The following is a 25,102-nucleotide window of genomic DNA, read 5'->3' on the forward strand; positions in this document are numbered from 1 at the left end:
GAGCACAGGGTCTCCATTAAGCATTGGAAAATTCTGAAGATATCAGAGATGATGGGATGGTGATTCTTTGGAGAGCTATAGTTTCATCTTCAACAATAAGTCACTCTATGTGGAAGAAGCCAGACACAACAGGTCACACGTTATAGGATTCCATTTATATGAAATATCCAGAATAGATAAGTCCACCGAGAAGAAAGTTTAGTGGTTGCCAGGAACTGGGGGGCAGGGAAATGGGAAATGATTGCTTAATGGGTAGGGGTCTCCTTAGGGAGTGATGAAAATGATTCGGAATTAAATAGAGGTGATTGTTGCACAATATTGTGAACTTACCAAATGCCATTAAATTGTACACTTTATGTTATGTGAATTTCACCTCAATTAAAAAGAAAAATGAATCACTTCTTTGGCCAGTGTGGCTCAGTTGGTTGGAGCATCATTCCATACACCGAAAGTGGGGCGTTTGAATCCCGGTCAGGCCACATACCCAGGCTGCAGGTTCCAACCCAGTTGGGGCATGTGCAGGAGCAACTGATGTTTCTTCCTCTCTCTCTTATCAATGTTTCTTTCTCTTTCTTTCCTTTCCTCTCTCTAAAAAACAAGTTTTAAAATGTCACTGACAATTTTGAAGATTTATATTAAACTTCAGTTCCTGAAATTACAAATAACATGGTGTTAACTATCTTCAGAAATGTAATGAAGGTCTACTTAAGTATCTTATCTTACATGGGTTTATGGTTACAAAGAATCTCTTTGCCGATAGGCTTTTTAAAAAATGATGTTAATAATAATAATAATAATAATAATAGCTTCCATTTATTGTGAGCTGCCTATGTTCTAGGCATTATTTTAATTCTCACAGTAACCCTATGAGGTAGGTACTATTATTATTCCAATTTTATACTTGCTCAAGTTTGCCCACCAGAGTAGTAAGTGGCAAAGCTGGACTCAAAACTCTGACCAGGCCCCTGCAAAGTCCCTGCCCATTGGATACACAATTGATACAGCCCAGAGTAGCACATGCAACTGGTTTGAAGAGACCTCATTTGATAAAGTAACCAAACTCTTCATATGTTTTTCTAATAGCAAATAGATACCCTCCTCATTTTCAAGTGAGTGAGTGAGTACGGTACTGGGTTCTGGTTGGTGTGCAACCCCCTTGAAGGAGGAGGCAAACAGAGTTGACCCAGTTAAAGGGAACATTCCTAGAATGAGCTTCATAAGCTCCCAGTCTCTTGGGAAATACTTTGAGATTCCTAACACCTTTTGCAATCAGATTTTCTGATGGCTCAGATGCTCTGCACCTAGGTCCTTGCGTTCCTTCCCAGAAACTTCTCTAGATAGGGCATTGATAGCCTCTCCACAGAGAAGTCCTTGGCAAGATCAGCTGTGTGAACACTGAAGAAGTCCTGGCTTATTGGGTAATTCTGGCAAAACACCTTAAGAGATAATATTGTGGACAAAGTCTTTATAGCTTCTTTTTTTAAAATACACATTTTTATTGATTTCAGAGAGGAAGGGAGAGGGAGAGAGGATAGAAACATTAAGGATGAGAGAGAACCATTGATCCGCTGCTCTTGCATGTCCCCTACTGGGGATCTAGCCTGCAACCTGGGACCCTGCAGACCACAGGATGATGCTCTATCCATTGAGCCAAACCAGCTTAGGCTTTATATATTCTTGAAATGCCACGACTGAGAAAAATTTTCCATATTTGTGTGCATAGCTATTTATTAATCCCGTTAAATACTCTGATGTATCCCGAGGCATATATCCTCCTCCTACTGACTATGATGCAATCTTGGGCCTCAGCGTCCTGTGTGTAAACTGGGTCATCTGATGTCAGGTGATGTGACCCTGTGGCATAAACGCTGGGCTTCTCTCCAGCAGCATTTAAACAGTATGCTCTTTCAAGGTGGCCTTTTCTCGTGCAAAATCCATGTTCCACATCTTTAATCTGTGACTTACTGCATCCTTCAAGAGTGGTTAGTCTGTCTGAAAATAATCTGCAGATATGATGGAACATGCATTCCATGTGCTCAGCGGCTTCTCTTGGCCAGTCCCATAGGTTATGGACAATATTTAAAGGGGCACACAGTTGGGGCCCTTTTGAAATGTTAAATATCAGTTGCTCACGAGTCACAGTTGCTGGATTTGATTATGAACTCCATAAGCCAGGTAATCCCTTCACATCTCATTTAATACCCTCCTACCCACATACTCCTCCCCACCACACACACACACACACACACACACACATAGCACACACACATAAGTGCAGGGCTCTGCAAGATGGAGCACAGTGCCCTCAGAGGAGGTGAATTCCTTTTGTGAAGCTCATATCTAACTACTGACTAATTGTGGTAAGAAGTGTGTCTTAGTCAACTTCACGGTAAACACACCTCTCAGTGAGCTCCAGACTTACTTTACAGCTCCCTACTTGGCATCTCCAGTTGTGTGTCTTAGGCAATCTCAAATTCTCTGTGTGCAAAACGGAGCACTGGACTACCTTCCTCCCACACTCCCCCAGTCTCAGTAAATGGCAAGAATGTAAAGGTGATCTTGAATCTTCTCTTTCCCTCACAACCCATACTCCAACCCATCACCAAGTCCTCTTTTCTCTATCTGCAAAATGTACTCCAAACCTGAGAGCCCTCATCCTCTTACTTTGGCTATTCTCATAGCCTTCTCCCATGCTCTCCTATGTCTATTATGTAACTAGAGGCCAGAGTGATTGATCTCTCTAAATCAAAGTAAAGAGCCGAAATTGGTTTGGCTCAGTGGTAGGGCATCGGTCTGCAGACTGAAAGGTCCTGGGTTTGATTCCTATCAAGGGCATGTACCTTGGTTGCGGGCACATCCCCGGTAGGGGGTGTGCAAGAGGCAGCTGGTCGATGTTACTCTCTCATCGATGTTTCTAGCTCTCTATCGCTCTCCCTTCCTCTCTGTAAAAAATCAATAAAATATATTTAAAAATAAAACAAATGTAAAGAAATAATAATTTTTAAAAATCAATCTTGACATCTCTTGCTCAAATCCTTCCAACGATTTCTCATCACATTTATAATCCAATGAAAATTATTTATGATGGCCTTGTTTCTGCCCTGCTTTCCCAAGTCTGTCCTAATTTGACTGCCTTCTTGCTGTTCTTCAAGCTCACAGAGCATATTTTCATCTCAAAGTCATTACATATGTCGTCTTTTCTAGCTGGAACATTCCTCCCCAGATGTTTGCCTGGCTTACTCCTTACATTTTTCAGGGCTCTGCTTACATGTCACTATTTCAGTGAGACCTTCCCTGACCAGCCTATCTAATATAGCCCTCCTATATATTTTACCCCTTTTGCTGAACTGTAATTTTATTTAGAGCACGCATCACTTCTGACATATTTAAATATGTGTTGAATGAATGAATGGTTTAGCACTCTTCCCAAGAGTACTGGAGAGTGAATTTTACCACTTAAAATTGTCCAACTTTCTACAGCAGTGCATCGTTTCCCTCTGCATACAGTATATACTGAGTGGCCAAGATGATTATGATCTCTGAATGCATAATAATCTGGCCACTCAGTGTATATCCTATATAATAAAAGGCTAATATGCAAATTGTCCCCTCAACCAGGAGTTCAACCAGCAGGCATGTCGGCCAACCACTCATGTCCCCTCTCCCTGGCCAGGCTGGCCTGACCCCACCCATGTATGAATTCATGCACCGGGCCTCTAATATTATACCGAGTGGCCAGGTGATTATGCATTCAGAGATCATAATCATCTGGCCACTCAGTGTATGTCCCTCAGACATAGTTTCCCCTGGCAGTAAAAAGAATATCTTGATGCTTAGAAAACTAAGTCCAAACCAATCATCCTAACACACGGTTTCAAGAACATACAGGTACAGAATCACCAACGTTGTTATCTCAGAAAGAATAAGGGCAGCAGCACTGAGTCATAGATTCCCATAGCATGCAAACATCTTTCCCCTGCAGCAAGCGGAACTGCAAGATGTTACACGTGATAATAGTTCAAAGGCTGCCATGGCCGCCTTGGGGCCCTGGGTGGAGTAGGCCAACTCTGAACTGAGTTACACCTTTGAAAGTGCTGAGACTGTACTGCTACCCACAGCACCTGACCTCAGTGAGAGCAGGGACACCGGGTGGTGTGGACTTAATGCCTCACTCAGTTCATAGCAATGGGGCAATGAGTCCTATTCCAGAGTCAGGGCTAGCAGCTCTTTTAGGGCTGCATGCTTCTGAGTAAAGAGCTTGTATGGACTGAGCAAATAGGCAGAGAAGGAAAGAGTAAAAATGGAGAGATGAAAAGAGGGAAAGGGATGACAGAACAGAGAAGGAAGATCGTGAAAGCCTCAGGAGATAATGAAAAAGAAACTTGGTGTGGTGAATAGAGATGGGGGAATGATATGTGTGTGTGGCATTCTTTTGTCCTCATCCTAATTGTTGTTCTTATTTCTCCTCTCCTTTTGTTGTTTACTCACTGTATATCCCTTGCCTCCTCACAAACACACTGGCTTTCCGTCATTTGGAACGGACACATCTATTGCCTGGGAAGGAGATGATAGATTTCTCTGCGCCCTGGGAAAACGTATTAACGTATTAACACACAGCTGAGTCCCTGGAGCTGCTCTGCTGCAGCGGCTGCTTTTCTTTGATCCAGTGGTGGGACATCCAAAGCTGCTTCCCCGAGACAGGTGTGTGGACTTGCCAGAGGACCTTTTACCCACAGACCCCTAGCTCCTCTCTTGGTCTCAGTCTGATCACCTTACTAGGTTTGAGGCTATTTTTTACTCCAGGGCATTTCAGGCTGGAATGAGGAGCCAGCAGTACAAGTAGAGTCACAACCAGGGCCAGGGCCAGGGCATGAGAGAGGAGCCAGGGCATTTAAGAGGCCTCCCCAGCTCAGCACAGAACAGAGTTGAGATCCAAGACAAACAGTTAAGGGTCTCCTGCCTTATCTCACATCAGGAAAGAGTGGCAGTCTTACATGCAGACTCCTTTGCTTGCTGTATTCAAATTCTAGTTCTGCCTCCTCCTCCTCCTCCTCCTCCTCCTGCTCCTCCTCCTCCTCCTCCTTCTTTCTCTTCCTCCTCCTTCTAAATATATTTTTATTGATTTCAGAGAGGAAGGAAAAGGGAGAGAGAGACAGAAACATCAATGATGAGTGAGAATCATTGATCGGCTGCCTTCTGTATGCCCCACACTGAGGATGGAGCCCACAGCCTAGGCATGTGCCCTGACTGGGAATTGAACTGTGACCTCCTGATTCATAGGTTGATGCTTAACTACTGAGCCATGCCGGCCACGCTAGTTCTGCCACTTTCTAACTGGACTGGATCTTATGTAAGCTCATTAAGTCTCTGGTTCCTCTGATACAGAATTTAAGGTGGGGGGGGCGGGAGAGAGAGAGAGGAGAAACATATCTGAGGAGGGCTCAGCACTATTTCTGGCACAATCAATGGAAGCTATTATTACTACTCAGTATACTCTACAGTGGAGGATCATTGTGAACAACTGTTTTAGATCTGCATTCTTGACTGCTTGTGGGTGGCGGTAGTTCTCATTGTTTCTCTTCCAGAGACCTTGACCCAGGTTGAAAGCTCCTGAAATGTAACCTGTTAGGACTCAGCACAGCTGGGAATCTGGAGACCCCGAGGCCTGCTGGCAGGGGAAGGGCTGGCTTGTTGCCAGTCAGAAGCAACAGGCCCAGGATTGCTATCTTCGTTTCCCTTAAAAGCTCCTTCAGCTCAGATTGTGAAAGGACTGGGTGAGAGGCTGGGGGTTAATAAGCAGGTGGAACAATAAAAACACCTTGCTTGTGTTGTTTCTTGGAGACTTTGGTGTTGATGGGTCTTTGAGGGGATGAAATCACTACAGGGAAATTGTCCTTCCCTATCTCCAACACAATTTTAGGGTTTTATATACCCTGAATATATAACATATATCCTAAACTGTAATATATTATGTATTATCTTTTTTTTCTGTCAATATTCATCTAATACTACCTTTTACTTGTAGGCTGAGATAATGCAGGGCCTAGATACTTTGGCAAGAGAGTATTGATTTCATATAATCGTCAGCATGGAGATTCCAGCTATTGTTTGAAGAGGTGGACATGGTGTGTGACATCTTTGGAAGAAACCCTCTAGTGTTCTAGGGTCTCTGGACCTCTTGGGTGATGCACCAGGTTGGCCGAGACATACCTTGGGCCCATATGGTGGGGTCTCATCTTTCATATTGCCAAGTCTGCTTCCACCTCCTCACAAGCACCCGGATCTCATTCATGGGGAGGGACAGGGGCTGGGAGGAGGAGAGAAGGGCAGTGATTTTTTTCCTACCTCATCTCCAGAGAGTGGGCTGGCTCTCCATTATAATACAGCCCTAAGAGCCTCCAGGTCACTTAACTACAAACTATGTCGTATAGGTATCTATGCATCTAGATGAACGGAGACGAGGGGAAAAAAATTCCCATCTGTTAGAAAGGTCATTTTGTGGGTGATTTTTAAAAATATATATATTTTATTGATTTTTTACAGAGAGGAAGAGAGAAGGATAGAGAGTTAGAAACATCAATGACAGAGAATCATCGATCAGCTGCCTCTTGCGCACCCCCTACCGGGGATATGCCTGCAACCAAGGTACATGCCCCTGACCGGAATCGAACCCAGGACCTTTCAGTCCACAGGCCGACGCTCTATCCACTGAGCCAAACCGGTTCTGGCTGAGCCAAACCTGTTCCGGCTGATTTTCTTTTTATTTTGCTCTCATTGCCATGATAACATTTATGCAAAAACATTTAAAACACAAGAAAAGAGATAAAACCAAATTCTCTCATCCACAATGCACAAGCAGGACTTTCCCCAGAGGCTTTATTTCTGCCAGCTTTCGTTAGTTAACGCGCACTTCTCATTTTGCCTTCCGAGACTGGTGAGACATGTCTCACTCAGTCCAGTTGGTTGGAAGCCTTAGGGAAATTTGGTAACAAGAGTTGCAGAGGTTGAGCTTCATAAACTTCTGGTTCCAAGATGCAGGCCTGCTGATAAAGTGAGTTCCTGCCGATTCACAAAGGACATTTCAGAAAGAACCTAGCTTTGGGGAATGGAGGGTATGCAACACTAATTTGAAAAATCTAGATAGCTTGTTAACTAATGTTTTTAAAGGCAGGACAAAAAGCAAACATTGAGTTGAAGGAGATTTTTAAAATTTCAGATTATATAGCACTTCCGAATGGAGGGGAAATGTCAAAGATTTATCGTTTCTTCTATCAGAAGAGAGTGTCCTCCAAAAAAGATTAAGAATTGGAATAGTTCATGAAAATAATCTGAAGGACATCATAATAAATCTGGGATGTGATTTCCTGTTTTCAGCTGGCCGACCAGAAGGCCTCACTGCCATAAAAATGAATGCCGTGTCTGACTCTTTATCTGGCTCTCAGAGTCCTTTTATGCGATCCACTCATTCCTCTTCAATTCACTCTTAACTAAACTGATTATTCATAAGGCAGTTCATAGTTGTTGATCTTTCATATGGTTGATCCTACCAGCCACAATTATTTTTGCATGTTATCTTCTAATTTAGTTTTATTCACTGTATTCTCTCTGGAGCTGAGGGTTTGCTATTTAAACGTATCATTTAATTACTTCTCTTTCGCCCTGGCCAGTGAAGTTCAGTTGGTTAGAGCATCAACCAGTGCACAAAAGGGTTAGGGTTCAATCCCCAGTCAGGGCACATACAGCAGGCAACTGATTGATGTTTCTTTCTCACATCGATATTTCTCTCTCTCTCCACCTCCCTTTTTCTCTCTAGACTCAATTTAAACACACACACACACACACACACACACACACAAACAAAACCCCCCCAAAAAAACAAAAACACCCAGCATGTCCTTGGGTGAGGATTGAATTACTTGGGAGCTATTAAACATCTTTAAAATAATGATAATAATAATAATAACAATAATAACTTTCCTTCTTCTGGTGACTATGGCAAGCTGATTCATGTTCTTGAGGCGTGTGCATTCTGGGAAATAACGACATAAAAATGATACACAGCACACAAACAATTTAAGGCAGGATGTGGCACAACAAGTTAGAGGAATTCTCGGAGGATTCTTTTCATCCAGGAAATGAAGGAAATGAGTTGCAAGACGGGAAGGGAATGTAAGGAAGAAGAACCATCTGAGCAAAGTCAGGGAGGGAGAAAAGCACAGAATGCATTTGGAGTAGGCGGTGAGCCATCACTTAAGTTTTGGGGCCGAGTGAGGTGCATGCTCTCCTGCACATCCCCTACTGAGGATCGAGCCCACAACCTTGGCATGTGCCCTGACCAGGAATCAAGCTAAACCTCCTGGTTCATATGTCGATGCTCAACCATTGAGCCACACTGGCTGGATTTAAGAGACTTTCAAAGTCACATGGCCTGTAACGGGTATTGCTAAGATAGGCTAAGAAATTGTGGCTTCGCATTATTCATCCCTCATCTCCATCCCATACAGGATGAGTGGGGTGCGGTGGGGGGAGGGGACTGATAACTCATAACTCATGAAGAGTATTGCTTTGGAGATATCTGATACCTACCTACACCTCCAATGGGGAAAAAGGAGATGCTTACTTCAAGCTATGGTGAGAGGAGCTTTCAGGGAAACATTTAGAGAACTTGATACAAGGGAATACAGGGACCCGAGGAAACCAAAGGCAAACTAAAGAGACACACAGAGAGACACTGGAAACAAGTTGCATTTTTACCAACTGGACACATCAATTGTTCCCAGGGGAAATTGTGCTGATGTTGACAAGTCACTTTGTTATGCACCAAAAATAAGATGGATTAATGGGTTGATAGAGGGATGGATGGATGGATGGATAGATAAGTGATAAATCAATAAAATGCTCCCAGGGATGGTAGGAGAGAACTATTTCTGAAGCCATTCAAAAAGGGAGCCTAGCTAAGAAAACAGCTTGAACCTTCAGAAGATCAAGGGTGAGGGGTAGGGTCATATGTGGTCCCCAGAAGTGCCTTCGTACATGGGATGCATCTAAGACACCTTCCCATCAAAACCCAAAGGTGGAAGAATATAAAAGCTGAATCAGTGAGTAGTGAAGGTGGAAGAGGTGGAGATGATAAAGAAAGAAAGCAAAAACAAACGTGGCCTCCGCCATGTCCCCCTACTACAGCCTTCTGGCCTGAAGCAAAACTGAACTTGGGGAAAGGAAAAGCTGTAAGTTGGAGCAAAGTTTGCATCCCCTTCATGAGATTTCATCCAAGCCAGTAAAAAAAGTAGCCCTCAGAGTTTTTGGAGAGACAGTAGAGCAAAATATACAATAATTCTGTTCTTGCTTCCTACTCAGTCCTGCTTATTTAATAACATGCACAAAACCCAACCCTGGATGAAAGAATCCCGATTTAATATAATACCACACGCTCGTTTATTCAACAAATATTTACTGAGCACTTGCTCTGTGCTGGGCACTAGCATAGGTAGTAAGGATACAATATTGAGTTAGATAAACATTTGACACAAGTAGTGCAGTTTTAAAAGCCACAGGGGTAGTGGTAACACTCTATATCTTGATAGAAATTTGGGTTACATAGATTCATGCATTTGTTAAAACCAGAGTTCAATATTTATTTACAATTTTTTTCTTTTGATGTAAAATTTACCTATAATAACATGCACGAGTCTTAAATATCTACTTGCTGAATTTTGACAAACATGTGATCACCACCACTCTGTCTCCCTCCGTTGTCAGCACATAACCTTGCCTTCTGCTTCACCGAGAAAATGGAAGCCATTAAGCCACATGTGTCAAACACAAGGCCCGCGGGCCAAATCCGTCCCGCCAGGCCTTGCAATGTGGCCCGCACCGCGCTGTCATCACTGCACTCCGCTGCGTTTCCATCACAATGACAGTTTATGACTGCTCAGTAAACCATTCGGCCCGCGATTTAGGCTGGATTTTAGATTTTGGCCCCTTCTCTGATTGACTTCGACACCCCTACATTAAGCCTTCCCTCAACTTATAAATGTACTTGGAGCCACATCTATTCTTTCTTCCTTCCATTCCCTTATTGAGGACAACGTGCTCTACTCCAATTGAAGGCCAATTTCTGCCTCTGAGTTTTATAACCTATCCCTTCGACCTTCTCAGACACCCTGCTCTATTGGATTGACCCTCATCTTGAACTCTCATTTTAATGAAACCAAATTAAGTGTAATGCTGGGTTTTCTCTTACCTCAGAGTCCTTACACATGCCATTTCCTTTGCTTGGAACCACTTTCCTACTTCTTCTGCACATATATCGTAATTCCTGTGCACCCTTTAGGTCTTTGCTTAGATACTATTTACTTAGCTAGGACTTTGCTAATCTTCTATCTCACAATATGGTAAAACCTATTGAACTTTCTTTTTCATGACACTCAGCTCACTTGTAGTTTCTGGTTCTATGTATGACTTGCCCACAAGACAAACATGTTCTCTGCCCTCACAGGGCCTCCTTCACTGCTATACATTAAATATTTGTTGCTGAGTGAAATAATTAAATGCTTTTAAATGTCCTCCTTTTCTTCACATAATTTAATTTTTTATCCTAATAGCTATTTCAGTCTTTTCCAGGATTATGTTAAAAAAGGAGGACACTGTAACATTTTATTCTTATAATTTCTTATAATTCTGTTCTTAAACTTAAAATGAATGTTCTGTACATAGGAGATTCTCAACAAGAGAATAAAAATCCCATGCTGTGGAAAGATCCTTAGAGAGCCTATATTTCAGTTTCCTTAGGAAGAAAACCTAAGCACTGTACTATTTTTTATGACTGAATTATTATTGCATTCTTATCACCTTTTTACTCAGATGAGGGTATCTTATGGCTAGAAACCACTAGTGGGGAGACAATCTAAAAATTCAGAGTTCTTTCTGTCTGAAAATTGTGAAGGATGATCATCTGTTAGTTTACATAACTACATCTTATAAATAGCTTCATTTTTCTGCGGAAACCTAAGCTCATTCAGTATTCACTGATAGACACGAGGGACCTAACAGTACATGAACTGCTCATGTGTGTAACAGTCATACATGCATGCGCCATTTGAACAGATAAATATGTATACACACATACATGGATAATTTGAAGAGGCAGAAGAGTTTATAAAACGAAGAAAGGAGAGAGATCTCCTTACAAAGGGTTTTTCTGCCAGCCTTGATTTAAGCTTCTTTCTAATAATTTTTTAAAATTTATTTTTATAGAGAGAGAGTAAGGGAACCGACAACCTATCAAAAGGGTGCACCAGATGACGCCCAACCAACTGAGCCACACTGGCCAGGGCATTGGTGTAACTCTTGTTAATCCAATATAGCATCTGTCACCAGGTCAAATACATGATCCACTTAAGTACAGGGGCTTCACAGACCAGCCTCTTCATGGAGTCCTATCCAAATAAAACCAGACTAACAAGTTAGCCCTAGACAAACTGAAAAGGTAATTCCCTGAAGCATTGCAGAGCAAACTTCTTAAAAACTCTTTTTTCCCAGCTCAAATCTCCACATCCCTCAGTCCTCCAAACAGGAGTAGCCTCTGCTCTCTTCTTTCATTTCTGTATAATTTAGCTTATGTAGGTGTTTACTTTTTCTTTCTCACCCGGGAGCTCACCAGCCAGCAAGAACTCTTGGGGAAGGGGTGGTGGTTGGACGGTGGGCCTGAGGAGATGCGGGGAGAGGGGGAGTCTGCCAGGCTCAGCAAGGGTCCAGTTTCATGGCAGTCTCTCTCCCCACGGAGCCAGTGAGCTGGAGGAGATAAAAGGGAAGATTGATCAGTAAGGGCAGTGGAAACAGTAACATCCCAGAGGATACACCATTATCGGTTGGACAGCATGCCCTATGGTATTTTCCTTTACAGTCCTGACTCCTTTTAGCTGGCCACAGAAGAAAGGCTCGTATGCCTAGTGGGCAGATTTAAAACTCTCACAACTTCACTAAAGAGGTGGTTTGGGCTAATGGCGTGGTCTCTGTGGTCCCTGAAGACTTGTCCTGAGTCCCCAGAGGCTGCTAGGCCTCCAGTGTAACAGTCCAGAGGGGCAGTGAAGTGCAATGCAAAGCGCAGAGCGGCCGGGCACCTGCTCCTAGGACCGTCCCAGGGACAGCCTGCAGGTGAGCCCGCGGCAGGGTCCCGCCCCGCCCACTGCCCTTTCGCCCCGCCCACTGCCCCTCTAGGCCCCGCCCCCTCGCGCCGCCATTTCCGACTATGCTTTCGCTTATTTCGGCCCATCTAGGCTTCCGTCCCAGATGATCCCTCCCCGAAGGTGCCACCGCCTCCTCCATCTCCCGGAGCTGGGTCCACCTCCGCCGCCTGTGGCGTAGCCGGAGTCTGCGTCGGGGCCAGCCAGAGAGGGGCGGAGGTCCGGAGCCCGGTCTAAGGCCGAGCGGGGGGCCATGGAGAAAGCGGCCCGAGGCGCTCTCCACACCGACTAAGCGGGCCCGTTGCGGCTGCAGGCGCCATGGACCGAGCCCCAGCAGAGCAGGTACGCGGGCTGGGGCTGCTGGGGCCGGGCCAGCCGGGCCGGGGGCCGGGGGTGGCCGCCTCCTCCCGGCGGGCCCCGGGCTCCCAGCCTGGGCCCCGGACCGCCGGAGCCCCGGGCTGCCGGGCGCGGACTCTCCGGCGCGCCCCGCTCCGCTGCTTTGTTCCCGGTGCCGCCTCGGCGGGCAGGGGCGCTTGTCCAGCCTTGTTTACCGTCCCCGCCCGGCGCGGGGCTCGCCTCCGCCCCTCCTGCCGGCCTGGGGAGAGGGGCCCGGAGACTCCCCAGCCGTCCGTGCTCCCCGAGCGGAGGCTTTGTAACTTCCAACCGAACCTGCCCCACGCCCCCCCTCCCGTCCGTTCTGGAATGTGTTTTCCAGGTGGAGAGGCTTTCGGGGCTCCTCACCCAGAGGGACTGTCAGGAGCCAGGGATAGCTCGCTACAGAAGAGGGGGTCTGGGCTCCTGGGGACCTGCGTTCCAGTGAGCGAAGCATTGCTTTTAACAGTGGTTTAAGGGAGGTGTTCCTTTAAGATAGGAAATGCTACAGCTTCCCCTTGCCCTTCCACCTAATTATTTTGCAAAAATTAGTGGTTTTTTTTTTTGTTTTGTTTTTTAAATCAAGCTTATATCTTAAGGGTATAGGACCCGAAGCATGAATTAATGGAAGTGATCCACAAAGAAGTCCCATAGGATCTGTCATGTTTTTAATTGTACCACATTCTTGATTCTCCTTGCTAAGCAGGTGCTAGGAGGCAGGGATTTTTTTAAGTTGTCATCACAATAAAATAAAAATAAGAAGAAGAATATGAAATAATGTTTTATTTCCTCCAAGAAGTTCCAGTAATTTCCAATCTTGAGACCTCCATGAAATGACGGAAATTTGATGAAGTCCGAAGTTTATTCACTCTCCATTCCCCTCTTCAGTGGTAGGCTTTGCCCAGTGATGAACTAGTCTAACAGATGAAGCAAAAGGAGAGATTAGTGATTTGCCTAATTATTTTACAAGTGGATGATTAACACCTTAATGAGACAGGATTTCCCAAATTCCTCTACATAATTGATTATATGTTGCCAGTCAAAGCCAGTTTTGACATAGAAACTGGGCTCTTTGAGCAGGCAAAGCAGTTTCCTAGTTGTGTATATTTGTTTCTAGAAAAGTTTTAGTCATTTAAAAAAAGCTTTATGTGACAGAGTGAATATGACTCTGAAAACACAAATGAGTTTATGAAACAATACGTGGATTCACCAAAGCAAAATTGACTGAAGCGTCTTTGGCAAATACATATGGGCTTTCCTTTTAATCCAGAGTATATTCTATGTAAGGCCTATATACAGTTTAATGAAAAACAAAAATTTAAGGTATCTTATTAAAAATGCCCAAGACAAAGTAATAGGATATTTTCTTGAATGATTTTCTTGTATGTGTGTCACTAATGAAAGGGTTAAACATTTTGGTCCTACACTGTGATGCCAGAACTATAACCAGAACGCCACCGCATGTATACTTATGGTTCCTTTCATCCTAGAGGTAATGTAATTAACTATTTAGATGATCTCTTGTGTGTAATTATCTTAACAGCAAGTGCTATGAGCAAATTATTTGAACTAGAGAGCCTCTTCCTCTTTCATCCTACATTTTTTCAAAGTCCACAACCTATTTGAAATCTTGTAGAAACTCAAGAATTAGAAAAAACAAACATTGTTTCCATTCTTTTTCCTCCGGTACCTCCCGCCTCTTCCCCACCCTGATCCTAAGTACTAAGAGAAAAATTCCAACCACTCCCTTGTATTACCCCCACACATAGAAATCGAGATCCATAAAAGATGCTACTTTGCCTAGTTCATGCTGTAGCCCAATGTTGATTCAGGGTCCCTGGATGGCAGGTACTTCATTTTATATTAGCATATTTCTGGGGCCAGATTCCATTATTTTCATGATATTTTCAAAGGGACCCATCATTGAAAAAAAGCTCCCACTAACTTAATGGTAGATTGGGTCTAGAACTGAGATCTCTCAACTTTGTGGGGTTCTTGATTGTTTCTACTATACCAGAGTAATGCAATGGCTTTTCCAGGTTATTAGGAATATACTTTTATATTTTTATAATGAAGTGAATTTAGATAAGTAAAAATTACAAAAAATATATGTAATAATATGCTGAATTTTTATTTTTCTTCACGAAATGATTTTGTGTTTTTTGTTTTTTCATTTTAAACCAGTGTTGGTTTATATTCAGAATTTCTGGAAATGCTTACAGCATTTATAACTTATTAAACTATTGGAGTGGTTAGTAATTAATAGAAGGTAAATTTTCTTCTAAAGTACTTAGTAATACAAACTTTCTGCATTTCATCTTAATCTAATTGAAATCCCTGGAGTATTACACAGTGTAACTTTTAAGAAAATATCTGATTAAGATTATAAAAACTTGATCAAGATTATAAAAAGTTATTAGGAATATGTGCTAGATAATAGTCCTGATTGCAATAATGACTATACGAAAGAATCTTATAACCAGAAGAGAATTTCAGGAATATTATCTTTTAGCAAGACTGTTTTAAATCAAAGCAAGTAGCTTAATTTTAACTGCCAGAATTAGATGTTCTAAGAACAGATATGGCTTGGTATAATGCTTTTTTTTGTCCTTAAAAAAAACAAAACAAAAAAAGCTGGTGTAAAGTGATGTAAAGAATAAATCATGGAGTTTATTTTGTTTATAAAGGCTTCAGTGTATCTATTTTTAGAAAACTTAGAACAGTGTTTTGAGATTTAAAAAAATAAACAATGGCCTTAGAAGTGACAGAACACTTGAGATTTACAGTCTCTTTTGAATTATTAAATAATTTAAACATTGGCTTAAATTTTTAGTACATTAACATTAGATAAGGATTTTTTTTTTGCTTGTTTTTTAAGAATTGACAATGTTCTTGATCACTATTGTCTTTGTTAGAAACGCAAATGTATAACAAATAGACATGACTTCATACAAAGTGCTGTTCACCAATAAACATACAAAATTATCTGGCTTATAATTCTTTCCTTTAAATAATGTATAAACTGCAATTACTAAACATATTCTAAGTAAATTACTAAAATGTAATACATAATATTTATAGTTTGCCTTTATGAATATAAAGTAGTAATCTGTTTTAACAGATTTTTAAAATAAAAAATGAAAGTAAATAATGCTCATTTAGTGAAAATGCCATTTGGAAATTTTAAAAGGCATCCTATATAATACCCTATATAATAAAAGGCTAATATGCAAATTGACCAAATGGCTGAAAGACTATGCAGGAGTTGCCCCCTAGTGGTCAGTACGCTTCCACAAGGGGAATGCCACTCGGCCAGAAGCCAGGCTCATGGCTGGCGGTGCAGCAGCAGTGGCGGGAGCCTCTCCTGCCTCCATGGCAGCGCTGAGGATGTCCACATGCTGTCTTAGGCCTGTTTCTCATCAGATGGACATACCACAAGAGCTCCCGGAAGGCCGAAGGCTGGGCAAATTTTGTGCACCAGGCCTCCAGTTTTCCCCTAAGCTCTTAAATTTGTCTGAGGCAAATATATAGTATAAATACTTCCATTGTTAAACTTATTAAAAGGAAAATAAAAATTAAGCATTCAAGGCAAGGAGTTGGGGGGAAGGGGTGGAACCACAAAAGCAAGGGAGAAAATGTAAAAAAACATGAATAAAATAATTCAAAAACTAATATTAAATTTATAAAACTGGTTTTTAGAAAAGCACCACCAGTAATTAACAGGACTAGATGAAGTTTGTTTTAAGAAAAGGGGGAAATATCTGGATAGCAAAGCAAATGGGCAGAGTCTAAGTTAAATACTTGGATTTTTTTTTTTTTAATGTTTAACTACTGAAGTTTATTTTGGCAAGTGGTTTACTTTCATTGTAAGCCACTCCAACAGAAAACAATACAGCTAGCAGGTATCTCTTAAGCATTAAAATGTTTTTCATTTAGAAGACATTTATCTTTTGCCATAACATATAAAATATCTTAATATTTGATATATCAGATTTCTACCTCAACATATAGTAAGAATGTGGAGGCTTTCCATGATCGTATTTTTTTTTTTCCTGTAGGTGTGTGGTACATACTGAAATTTCACAGTGGGAGAGTGCCTTATTATGTTCCAGTTCAGTCTTGATATTAAGCGGGTGACATTTTTCTGTTGCTTAACCTGGGGAAATTATTCGCACTCTTCAGGAGGTTCTATCTTGGAGGGGTTTAATGTACATTTCCTGCTGATGTGTGCTTAGTAATAATGTTGCCCATTTTCCCTAAACCTGTCTGTACTGTGCTCTTTCCTAAATATGTGCTCAATGCATATTTATTGCATTATAAAGACTTTCAATGATCTGAATGCATTTGTTTAATAAAAACTTCAATTTAAAGAGCACTTAATGAGGTTTTTATAGTTTCATGTTTTGAGAAATTTTTGGGGTTTCTAGATTATTCTCATTAATGAGGTTTTATTATTGACATTTGTTTTAAAATATGCAGGATTTAAAATTAATGTGTAACTGTTTTTCTGGGATTATGATTTTTTCATTAGTTTGGAAAATTTTGAAATAATTTCTAAAAGAGAAAGGTAATTTTATTATGTAGTGTTGTATTTTTAAGCAAATAATACAGGAATTTATTCTTTGTAGTTAGACTTATACTATATTTATATTTTCTTTAAGGAGATAACTCTTTGCTATAAAATTTCTGATTTCTAAAAAATAGATTTTGGCAAAGGTAGAGCGATTAAACACCAAAATTCAAACTGAAGAGTATTACATGAAGTAACCAGTTTAATTTTCTCAAAATGTTTTTGTTCTCCACTGTGTAAGACATTTTTCTTTAATTTCTATGCTAGTATAATTGAAATATTGCCAGAATATGTTGCTTGCTTAATGTATTATCTTTACAGGGTTTATTTTATGGAATTTTAAGAATAGTTCATTATCTTAACATAACATTTCAGGTCTGAAAACCGCAGATGCTGTATTTTGATGTATTACAATGAAGGCCCCAAGTCACAATAAACAACTTCTAAAAACATACAGAATTGTAACTATAGGGGAGAGTTAGCCAGTCTGTTCCTACTAGTGACATCTTCTGTTTGTACAGCTGTTGACTACAGCAGATTCTCTTTTTTGCCGAACACAAAGGATCATTTTAGTGTTTGTGAATTGTATTGTTGAACTCTTGATATCTAGAATTGCATTTAGAATAGAAACTAGTACAAACTTTAATGTTTAAGGGTGTATAGGGGTGGGCAAAAATAGGTTTACTGTTGTGAGTACCCAAAACACAGAGCTTATTTTTTTATTATTTATATTATTAATTATTAACTTATTTTTGCCTACTGCTATGTACTGTGTATGTGAAGACATTAGTTATAATTTATGCATGACACCTTTTGAACAGCAACTTCCCTAAATTCATAAAATGCTTAAATAAAAGTATAGATGAAACTAGTATAATAAACAACTTTTTACTTGAGCAAGAATTTGAATTTCTTGTTACGAAAGTAATGTAGGATTCTATTTTGGGGGGGGAGTGTCCAGAAAAATGTTATTAAATTTTTTTTTGTTTCCTTATTGTATTAATAGCACTCTTTTTTTCATGTTAGACTGAGAATTTGATGTAACCATATTCCTTGTTTAAAAAAAAATCCTAATGTCTTCTCATCCAGATTTATAAAACTATTCAGAAAATTCATATAAGCTCAAAAAGGCTTTTTGATTTTTAAAAGTACTAAAGTTATCTTTTTAGTATAGTTAAAATATGATTTGTTTGCCTTCTTCTGTATATATAAAGCAAGCTTCCATTATCTGTGTATTATTGTTGAAAATCAGCTTTTTTTCCCTGATTAGGGAAACATTTATTAGGTTTATTATTTTATGCCTTATATAAATAAGTTTGAAGTTCTAGTGACTGTATAATGAAGAGAACTGGCTTATTTTATTAGCATTTGAAAGAGTTTTTACCTCCTGTTTTGAAATTCAAGAAACTGAGTTTAGTTCTCAGATATTTGTAAGTTCAATGACCTATATCTACTTGAGATTTGGTTAGTAGTATAAAAGTACACTTCAAAGTTAAATCAGATTTGAGGAAGGATAGTGAATTAATACTGCTATATAGTTCAGATTATCTTCTTTCTCCTTTTTAAAAAGTACTTATGAATTTTCAGTGGAATCTTTTTAGAGAATTTTTTTTTTTCTGAATAAGGCTATATATTGAAGCATATGAAATCTTGTCTTTAGTGTTTCTTGGACTTGTTACTGATTACATTTCTGAGAAACAGGCCTGAAATTTACTCTAAGAACTCTACCGTGGTGTTTGAGCTTCTAATAAATGCTATTCTAGTGTATTTGTTGGGGAAAAGTTCTGGTTAGAATTGTTGTTAATTTGAGGTGATTGATTTGGTGGTTAAAACATTAAATGGCATTTCTCTTACTGGTTTATATTTATGTGGTTTTTTTACATTCTGCTTTTGCAGAATGTACCTATAGGTTTCTTCTTTTTATAATTAATTTTTAAATATATTTTATTGATTTTCCACAGAGAGGAAGGGAGAGAGAGAGAGAGCTAAAAACATCGATGAGAGAGAAACATATAATAGACCAGCTGCCTTCTGCACACCCCCTACCGGGGATGTGCCCTCAACCAATGTACATGCGCTTGACCGGAATCGAACCTGGGACCTTTCAGTCTGCAGACCTACGCTCTATCCACTGAGCCAAACCGGTTTTGGCTATAATTAAAATTTGAAAATTTGTTGTTCAGTATGACAAATGTAAAAAGAAAACTGCCTAAAACCAATGTACAGCTACGGTAAATGAATTACATAAAATGAATACCTTATAAGTACCACCCAAGTTAGGACACAGAAGGTTGCCAGGTACCACAGAATTTCTTCCCAATCACAGCTCCTTCTTTCCTAACAGTAATTCCTATCCTGACTTTTATGGATCGTACTTACTCTTCTTGATAGTTTTGTCACCATATGTGCATTCTTAAATACTTAGTTTTTAAAATATCTTTTGAATCTATATTTATTATAAGAAAAGACATAAAGTAAAATGGAGTACATATTTTGAATTACTTTATTTGCTCAGGTTATCTTCTTGGAAACTGAAATACTTATTTTTTTCCTAGTTTAATTGTGAACCAGAAGTTTTCTCCCCCTTATATATGTATATTTTAAATACATCTTAGACATTTTCCTTCCTTTTAACTTAACCATGCTAATCTAATTTCCTGAAAAGGACAGAAATAGACTATTCAAACAAACATAATTATCCTTCAAAATACTGTTTAATGACCCCCCACCCCCAAACAAAATTAATTAAAAACACATTGCTATGGGAAAGAAAACCCGAACAAAACAAAACACATTGTTACGTCTGCAGAGCTAGATTTCTTACTATCAACTTTATTTGGGGACTCTGAGGTTTGAAAGACTTCCTTCTACTCTTGATTGTTAAGACAAAATTTCATGGAAATGTAGTAGCCTTTTATAAGTTTTCCCCTTTTTTATTTAATGATTTTTGCTGTATAATTTAATCATACTTAATTATTTTAATTTGTCATTGTGTTCCTTTGGATGTTTTGTGGATACTGAAAAGAGACCCAATTACTGTTTATAAAAACTGACTTGTTAAATTGTGAATTAATATTACTTAAGTTTTTTGTTCATTTGTTAATAATGTGTTTCACTTTCTCTTTGAAGAATGTCAAGCTGTCTGCTGAGGTAGAGCCATTTATTCCCCAGAAGAAGAATCCTGACACATTTATGATCCCTATGGCACTCCCAAATGATAATGGAAATGTTTCTGGCATAGAACCAACTCCAATTCCCAGCTACTTGATTACTTGTTATCCATTTGTGCAGGAAAACCAGTCCAATAGGTAATTGGTTTATTATTTTCTCTCCTAGTTGGGGTGGGAAATATAGAAAATATAGAAGTTGACAAAGCACACCACTTAATTTTTTCCTTTTATAACTGGTAAACATGAGTCATTTTCCTATTATGAGGAGTAAATAAAACCGAGAGATGTAGACATTTGAAAACTATTAACATGGATTATTTTCTCATTCTTTCTAAAAGGATATGAATTCTTCGAATATATTTTCTATAATAAGTAAAATTTGAAGTAAATTGACTTAAATGGAGGAATGAAATTACTCAGAAAGAGATAAGCAAAAAACCTTTTTTGAGATTAGGTATGTAATCATAATTGCCAAAATAATCAGGCATAAGAAGAAAATACCAAGGGATAGATCTTAACTTTGAAGCTTTTATGGTTAGTTAGCATGTAGTTCTAGACTCTGATTCTAGTTCCAAATTTAGCTTCTCTGCTATCGTCTACAGGACGATTTAACAAATTGCTTGCAATTCAGATAATGTGTAACCTAGTAACCACTAGGTGTCTAACCCTGCTGAGGTTGTCTGGATGATTAGCACTTCATTGGATGATTAGCACTTTATTTTATTGCTGTGTAAAAGTAATTTTAGATTCTTTCCAGTTATATCGCTCACAGAAAATTGTACTTCTCTAGCATTGTGGAATAAATGGATGAGGCAGCGAGCCTCTAGCCTGTGCCCAGCCATCCCTGAGGGCTCAGGCAGTCAATATTTCTACACATCCATAATCCATTGTGACACACTAGTGTGCCAGGCACATTCTTTGAGAAATTATATGAGATATGAGATCACTAAGCAACTTTCTCAGATTAAATAGTCAATTAATAACCTGAAACTCTTTAATAGTTTTGGGGATTGGACAAATAGTAGAAACTAAGGGATCCTTCTCAAATAATTTAGCATTATATTTAAAAAAACCTTTGACCAATATGGACTTTGTCCAAAGTGATTTGTAAACTAAAATTAATAATAGTATTTAACAAAATTATCAAGTGTGTATAGTATGGCAGATTTAATTCTTTTAACCTTACCAAATAATCTTTTTTGTTGTTCTTTTTAAATTTATTTTTGTTTGTTAATCCTCACCTGAGGATATTTTTCCATTGATTTTAGAGAGAGTGTAAGAGAGTAGCAGAGACATAGAGAAAAAAATATCGATGTGTCTGTACACACCATTTGGTTGCTTCCCATACAGCCTGACCAGGGGATGGAGCCTGCAACCTAGGAACATGCCCTTGACCAAAATCGAAACTGGGACCCTTCACTCCACGGACTGGTTTTTTATCCCCTGAGCCAAACTGGCCAGAGCACCTAATAATCTTTGGAGAATTCATGAGTAAGCCAGTTAGCAGATTATTTAAAAATATTTTTAGAATTATGGTAGTGAACATTTTTCCATTTTGCTTTGTCTTAGGAGTAGTGAGGAAAAGCTCTATGGTCTAGCTCTCCTTGACCCCTCATTCATCAGCAGCAACCTTCTGTGAGAAGGACTGCTGAGACAAGAAGAAGAATCTTGCTGGTATAGGAATTGCACTAGAAAAAGCTCTGATACTAGGAATATTAGATGGTAGTGGACAGGCTTGCCTTTTCTTCTCTTTCCCTTGGATCTGAAGCCTGCTTCCATTGCTAAGAAGGGAAACCAGGAAAGGAGTTCGACTTGGCCAAGAATTTAAGGGAGTGTGGGAGAGGAATAGGAGGCCCTGGATCTGAGCTAAAGTATGAGATGTGGAGGAATCAAATCACCCATTGTAGTGATCATTTACACAATGATCACCTTACGCTGCTCTTTGCAGAAGCCTGTCGCAGTTATTAGCATTGGGTGGGAACATAAGACTGTTGGCAGATCCAGCAGTTAGGTGTTTAACTTTTAGGCAGAACTATCATGAGGATGTTAACGAGAGAGTTACAGATAAGAATGTAGTATTTTTAAAATATTGCAAAGCAGTAAAACTATTAGGTTGAATTCCTTTATACTGTCATTTAAATTGTTACATATAATAATTTCTGTAGCAAAGAAACATATAAGATAATTTTATCTCATTTTTCAGAATTGTGAAGCCACTATTTTGTTCTGTGTTTTCTTTTATTAAAATGAGTTGGAATTTTCCTTTAGCATTATTTTTATAATTATCAATTGGTTTGTTCTGTTTTTGTTTTTACAGACAGTTTCCATTATATAACAGTGATATACGATGGCAACAGCCCAATCCAAACCCTGCTGGACCATACCTTGCCTACCCCATTATTCCTGCCCAGCCACCTGTTTCTACAGAGTATACATATTATCAGCTGATGCCAGCACCATGTGCCCAAGTTATGGGCTTTTATCATCCTTTTCCTACACCTTATTCCAACACCTTTCAAACTGCAAATACTGTAAATACTATAACCACAGAATGCACTGAACGCCCAAATCAGCTTGGACAAGTCTTCCCATTGTCCAGTCATCGAAGCAGAAACAGTAACAGAGGATCAATGGTACCAAAAGTAAGTGACTGATTTTGATTGGCTTTTATGTTTGATATTTCTGTTGTTAATAATAGAGTAAGTAATCTGCCACTTGTATTGATTAGCTTTTAGTGCTGAATTTACTATAAAACATTTTGTTTGCTATCTATATATATAAAAGCTTAAGTGACCAGCCAACTATTCAACCAGCCAACCAGTAGCTATGGCACACACTGACCACCAGGGGGCAGACACTCAACACAGGAGCTGCCGAGCTGTGGTGACTTGGCAGCTGCAGTTCTCAGGTGACACACACAGAACCAGAGAGGAGGGAGTCCGATTCTGGGGTGTGTCACCCGAGAACTGCCCTCTTGCAATCCAGGACCCCTTGCAGGATATCAGAGAGCCTATTTTGGCCCTATGGCCAGGCCGAGGGATCCCACCTGTGCACGAATCCATGCACCAGGCCTCCAGTCATAAAATAGTTAAGAGAGATAGTATTTATAAAATAATTTTTTCTGTTTTTTATTGTTCTTCATTCTTAATTGGTGATTATTTATATTCGTCTTCAAGTTCCTTCAAAGAGTTTTACATAAACATAATGCACACATATTTCCAAATTAGTTTAATTTAGTGATAAAATTGTATAGTGACACCAATATTTATAAGTGGTTAGTTTGGATCCCATGCTAGAGTATTGTATGGCTCTTGCACTTCAGGATATTTCAGTCTTCAAAAACCAGGAAATATTATGGAAAAGAACATTTGTGGTTCATTAAATCCTTCAACTTCATTGTTTCTGTCCTGTGAATTTTTAGGAGGAATGCCACTTTGTTATTCAGGTTACTTTTCTATTGAAGCCTTAGTATCAAAGCAAATAAGAAAAAACATTTTCTTCTCAGCACTTTTGAACTAATGGGAGGCAGAGTAACTTACTTCTTGATGTATCTTATATCTGTATCAAGGAGTTGGTGCTTTGCTAGATCCCATTAGCCAAGATTCTTCAATGAAAAGTCTTCGCTGTCTTTTGGCATACTTTTTACAAATTAAAATACAAACCAGCAGCAGAAGTTGTTTTGAAAGGCTTTATTCTTCATTCATGGAAATTCCCTGGGTCAAGGGAAATCTTTTTTGGAGACCTCTGCAATTGAAAAGAAATAAATATTAGGAATAAGATAATAGTATATAACTTTAAGCCGAAACCAGTTTGGCTCAGTGGTAGAGCATTGGTCTGCGGACTGAAAGGTCCTGGGTTCGATTCCGGTCAAGGGCATGTACGTTGGCTGCGGGCACATCCCTGGTAGGGGATGTGCAGGAGGCGGCTGGTCAGTGTTTCTCTCTCATCGACATTTCTGGCTCTCTGTCTCTCTCCCTTCCTCTCTGTAAAAAATCAATAAAATATATTAAAAAAAAATTTTTGCCGAAACCGGTTTGGCTCAATAGTATAGCGTCGGGCTGCGGACTGAAAGGTCCTAGGTTTGATTCCGGTCAGGGGCATGTACCTTGGTTGTGGGCACATCCCCAATAGGAGGTGTGCAAGAGGCAGCTGATCGATGTTTCTCTCTCATCGACATTTCTAGCTCTCTATCTCTCTCCCTTCCTCTCTGTAAAAAGTCAATAAAAAAAATAAAATAAATAAAAGATAGTATATAACTTTCATATGTTGAAGAAATATGATTCTCAGAGTTCATTCTCAGCACTTGAGTTTAAGAAGTTAAATTCAGAGTTCCATTGCATAAATTGTGATTAGTGATGATTACACATATTTTTTCAAAAAAAGGAAAGAATCAGCTTTTAATATTTTCTTTGTAAACTCCTTAACAGAAATTTCTTTTGTACTTCATTCCTATCATGAAACTGAAATTTGGCCTTTGGCTAAGTTATTTATTATACTTTTAAATAAAAATTTACGATTTCTTATGCCTATAATTTATGAATGATTGACACAAGTAAAGTGCAAGTAATAATTAAAATAAATTTATATTTATTTATAGTAGTGTTAATGTTTATTTGAAAAATAGTGTTTAAATGTGTCTACAATACCTTATTTAGCCTATTATGATTGGCTGCAAATAATATAATGAAATCCTAACACAGAAACCCTGTTTCCCTATGAGTTGGGGGCCACTGATTTGGAGCATACATTAAGGTATATTGTATAGTGGATGTGTATTCTATAATGTTTAGTACATTAACTAGAAT

General features: G+C 39.4%; 1 protein-coding gene across 7 annotated transcripts in view; it reads left to right on the top strand.

Moving 5' to 3' along the window:
* The first annotated feature begins 12,282 nt into the window (after positions 1 to 12,282).
* The window catches only part of SECISBP2L (SECIS binding protein 2 like), a 53,201-nt gene continuing 40,381 nt past the window's right edge, over positions 12,283 to 25,102 (top strand). For 3 of the 7 annotated variants that reach the window (XM_036442778.2, XM_045582746.1, XM_045582748.1), the window contains exons 1-3: positions 12,283 to 12,527; positions 20,257 to 20,435; positions 22,615 to 22,939. In XM_036442778.2, the coding sequence (XP_036298671.1) occupies positions 12,504 to 12,527; positions 20,257 to 20,435; positions 22,615 to 22,939 (528 nt within the window). In that variant the 5' untranslated portion in view covers positions 12,283 to 12,503. The remainder of the gene's footprint in view (positions 12,528 to 20,256; positions 20,436 to 22,614; positions 22,940 to 25,102) is intronic. The other 4 variants (XM_045582734.1, XM_036442767.2, XM_036442757.2 and 1 more) reach the window with 3 other exon arrangements.

The sequence above is a fragment of the Pipistrellus kuhlii genome, unplaced genomic scaffold (genome assembly GCF_014108245.1).
Source record: "Pipistrellus kuhlii isolate mPipKuh1 unplaced genomic scaffold, mPipKuh1.p scaffold_m20_p_1, whole genome shotgun sequence".
Lineage (NCBI taxonomy): Eukaryota > Metazoa > Chordata > Mammalia > Chiroptera > Vespertilionidae > Pipistrellus > Pipistrellus kuhlii.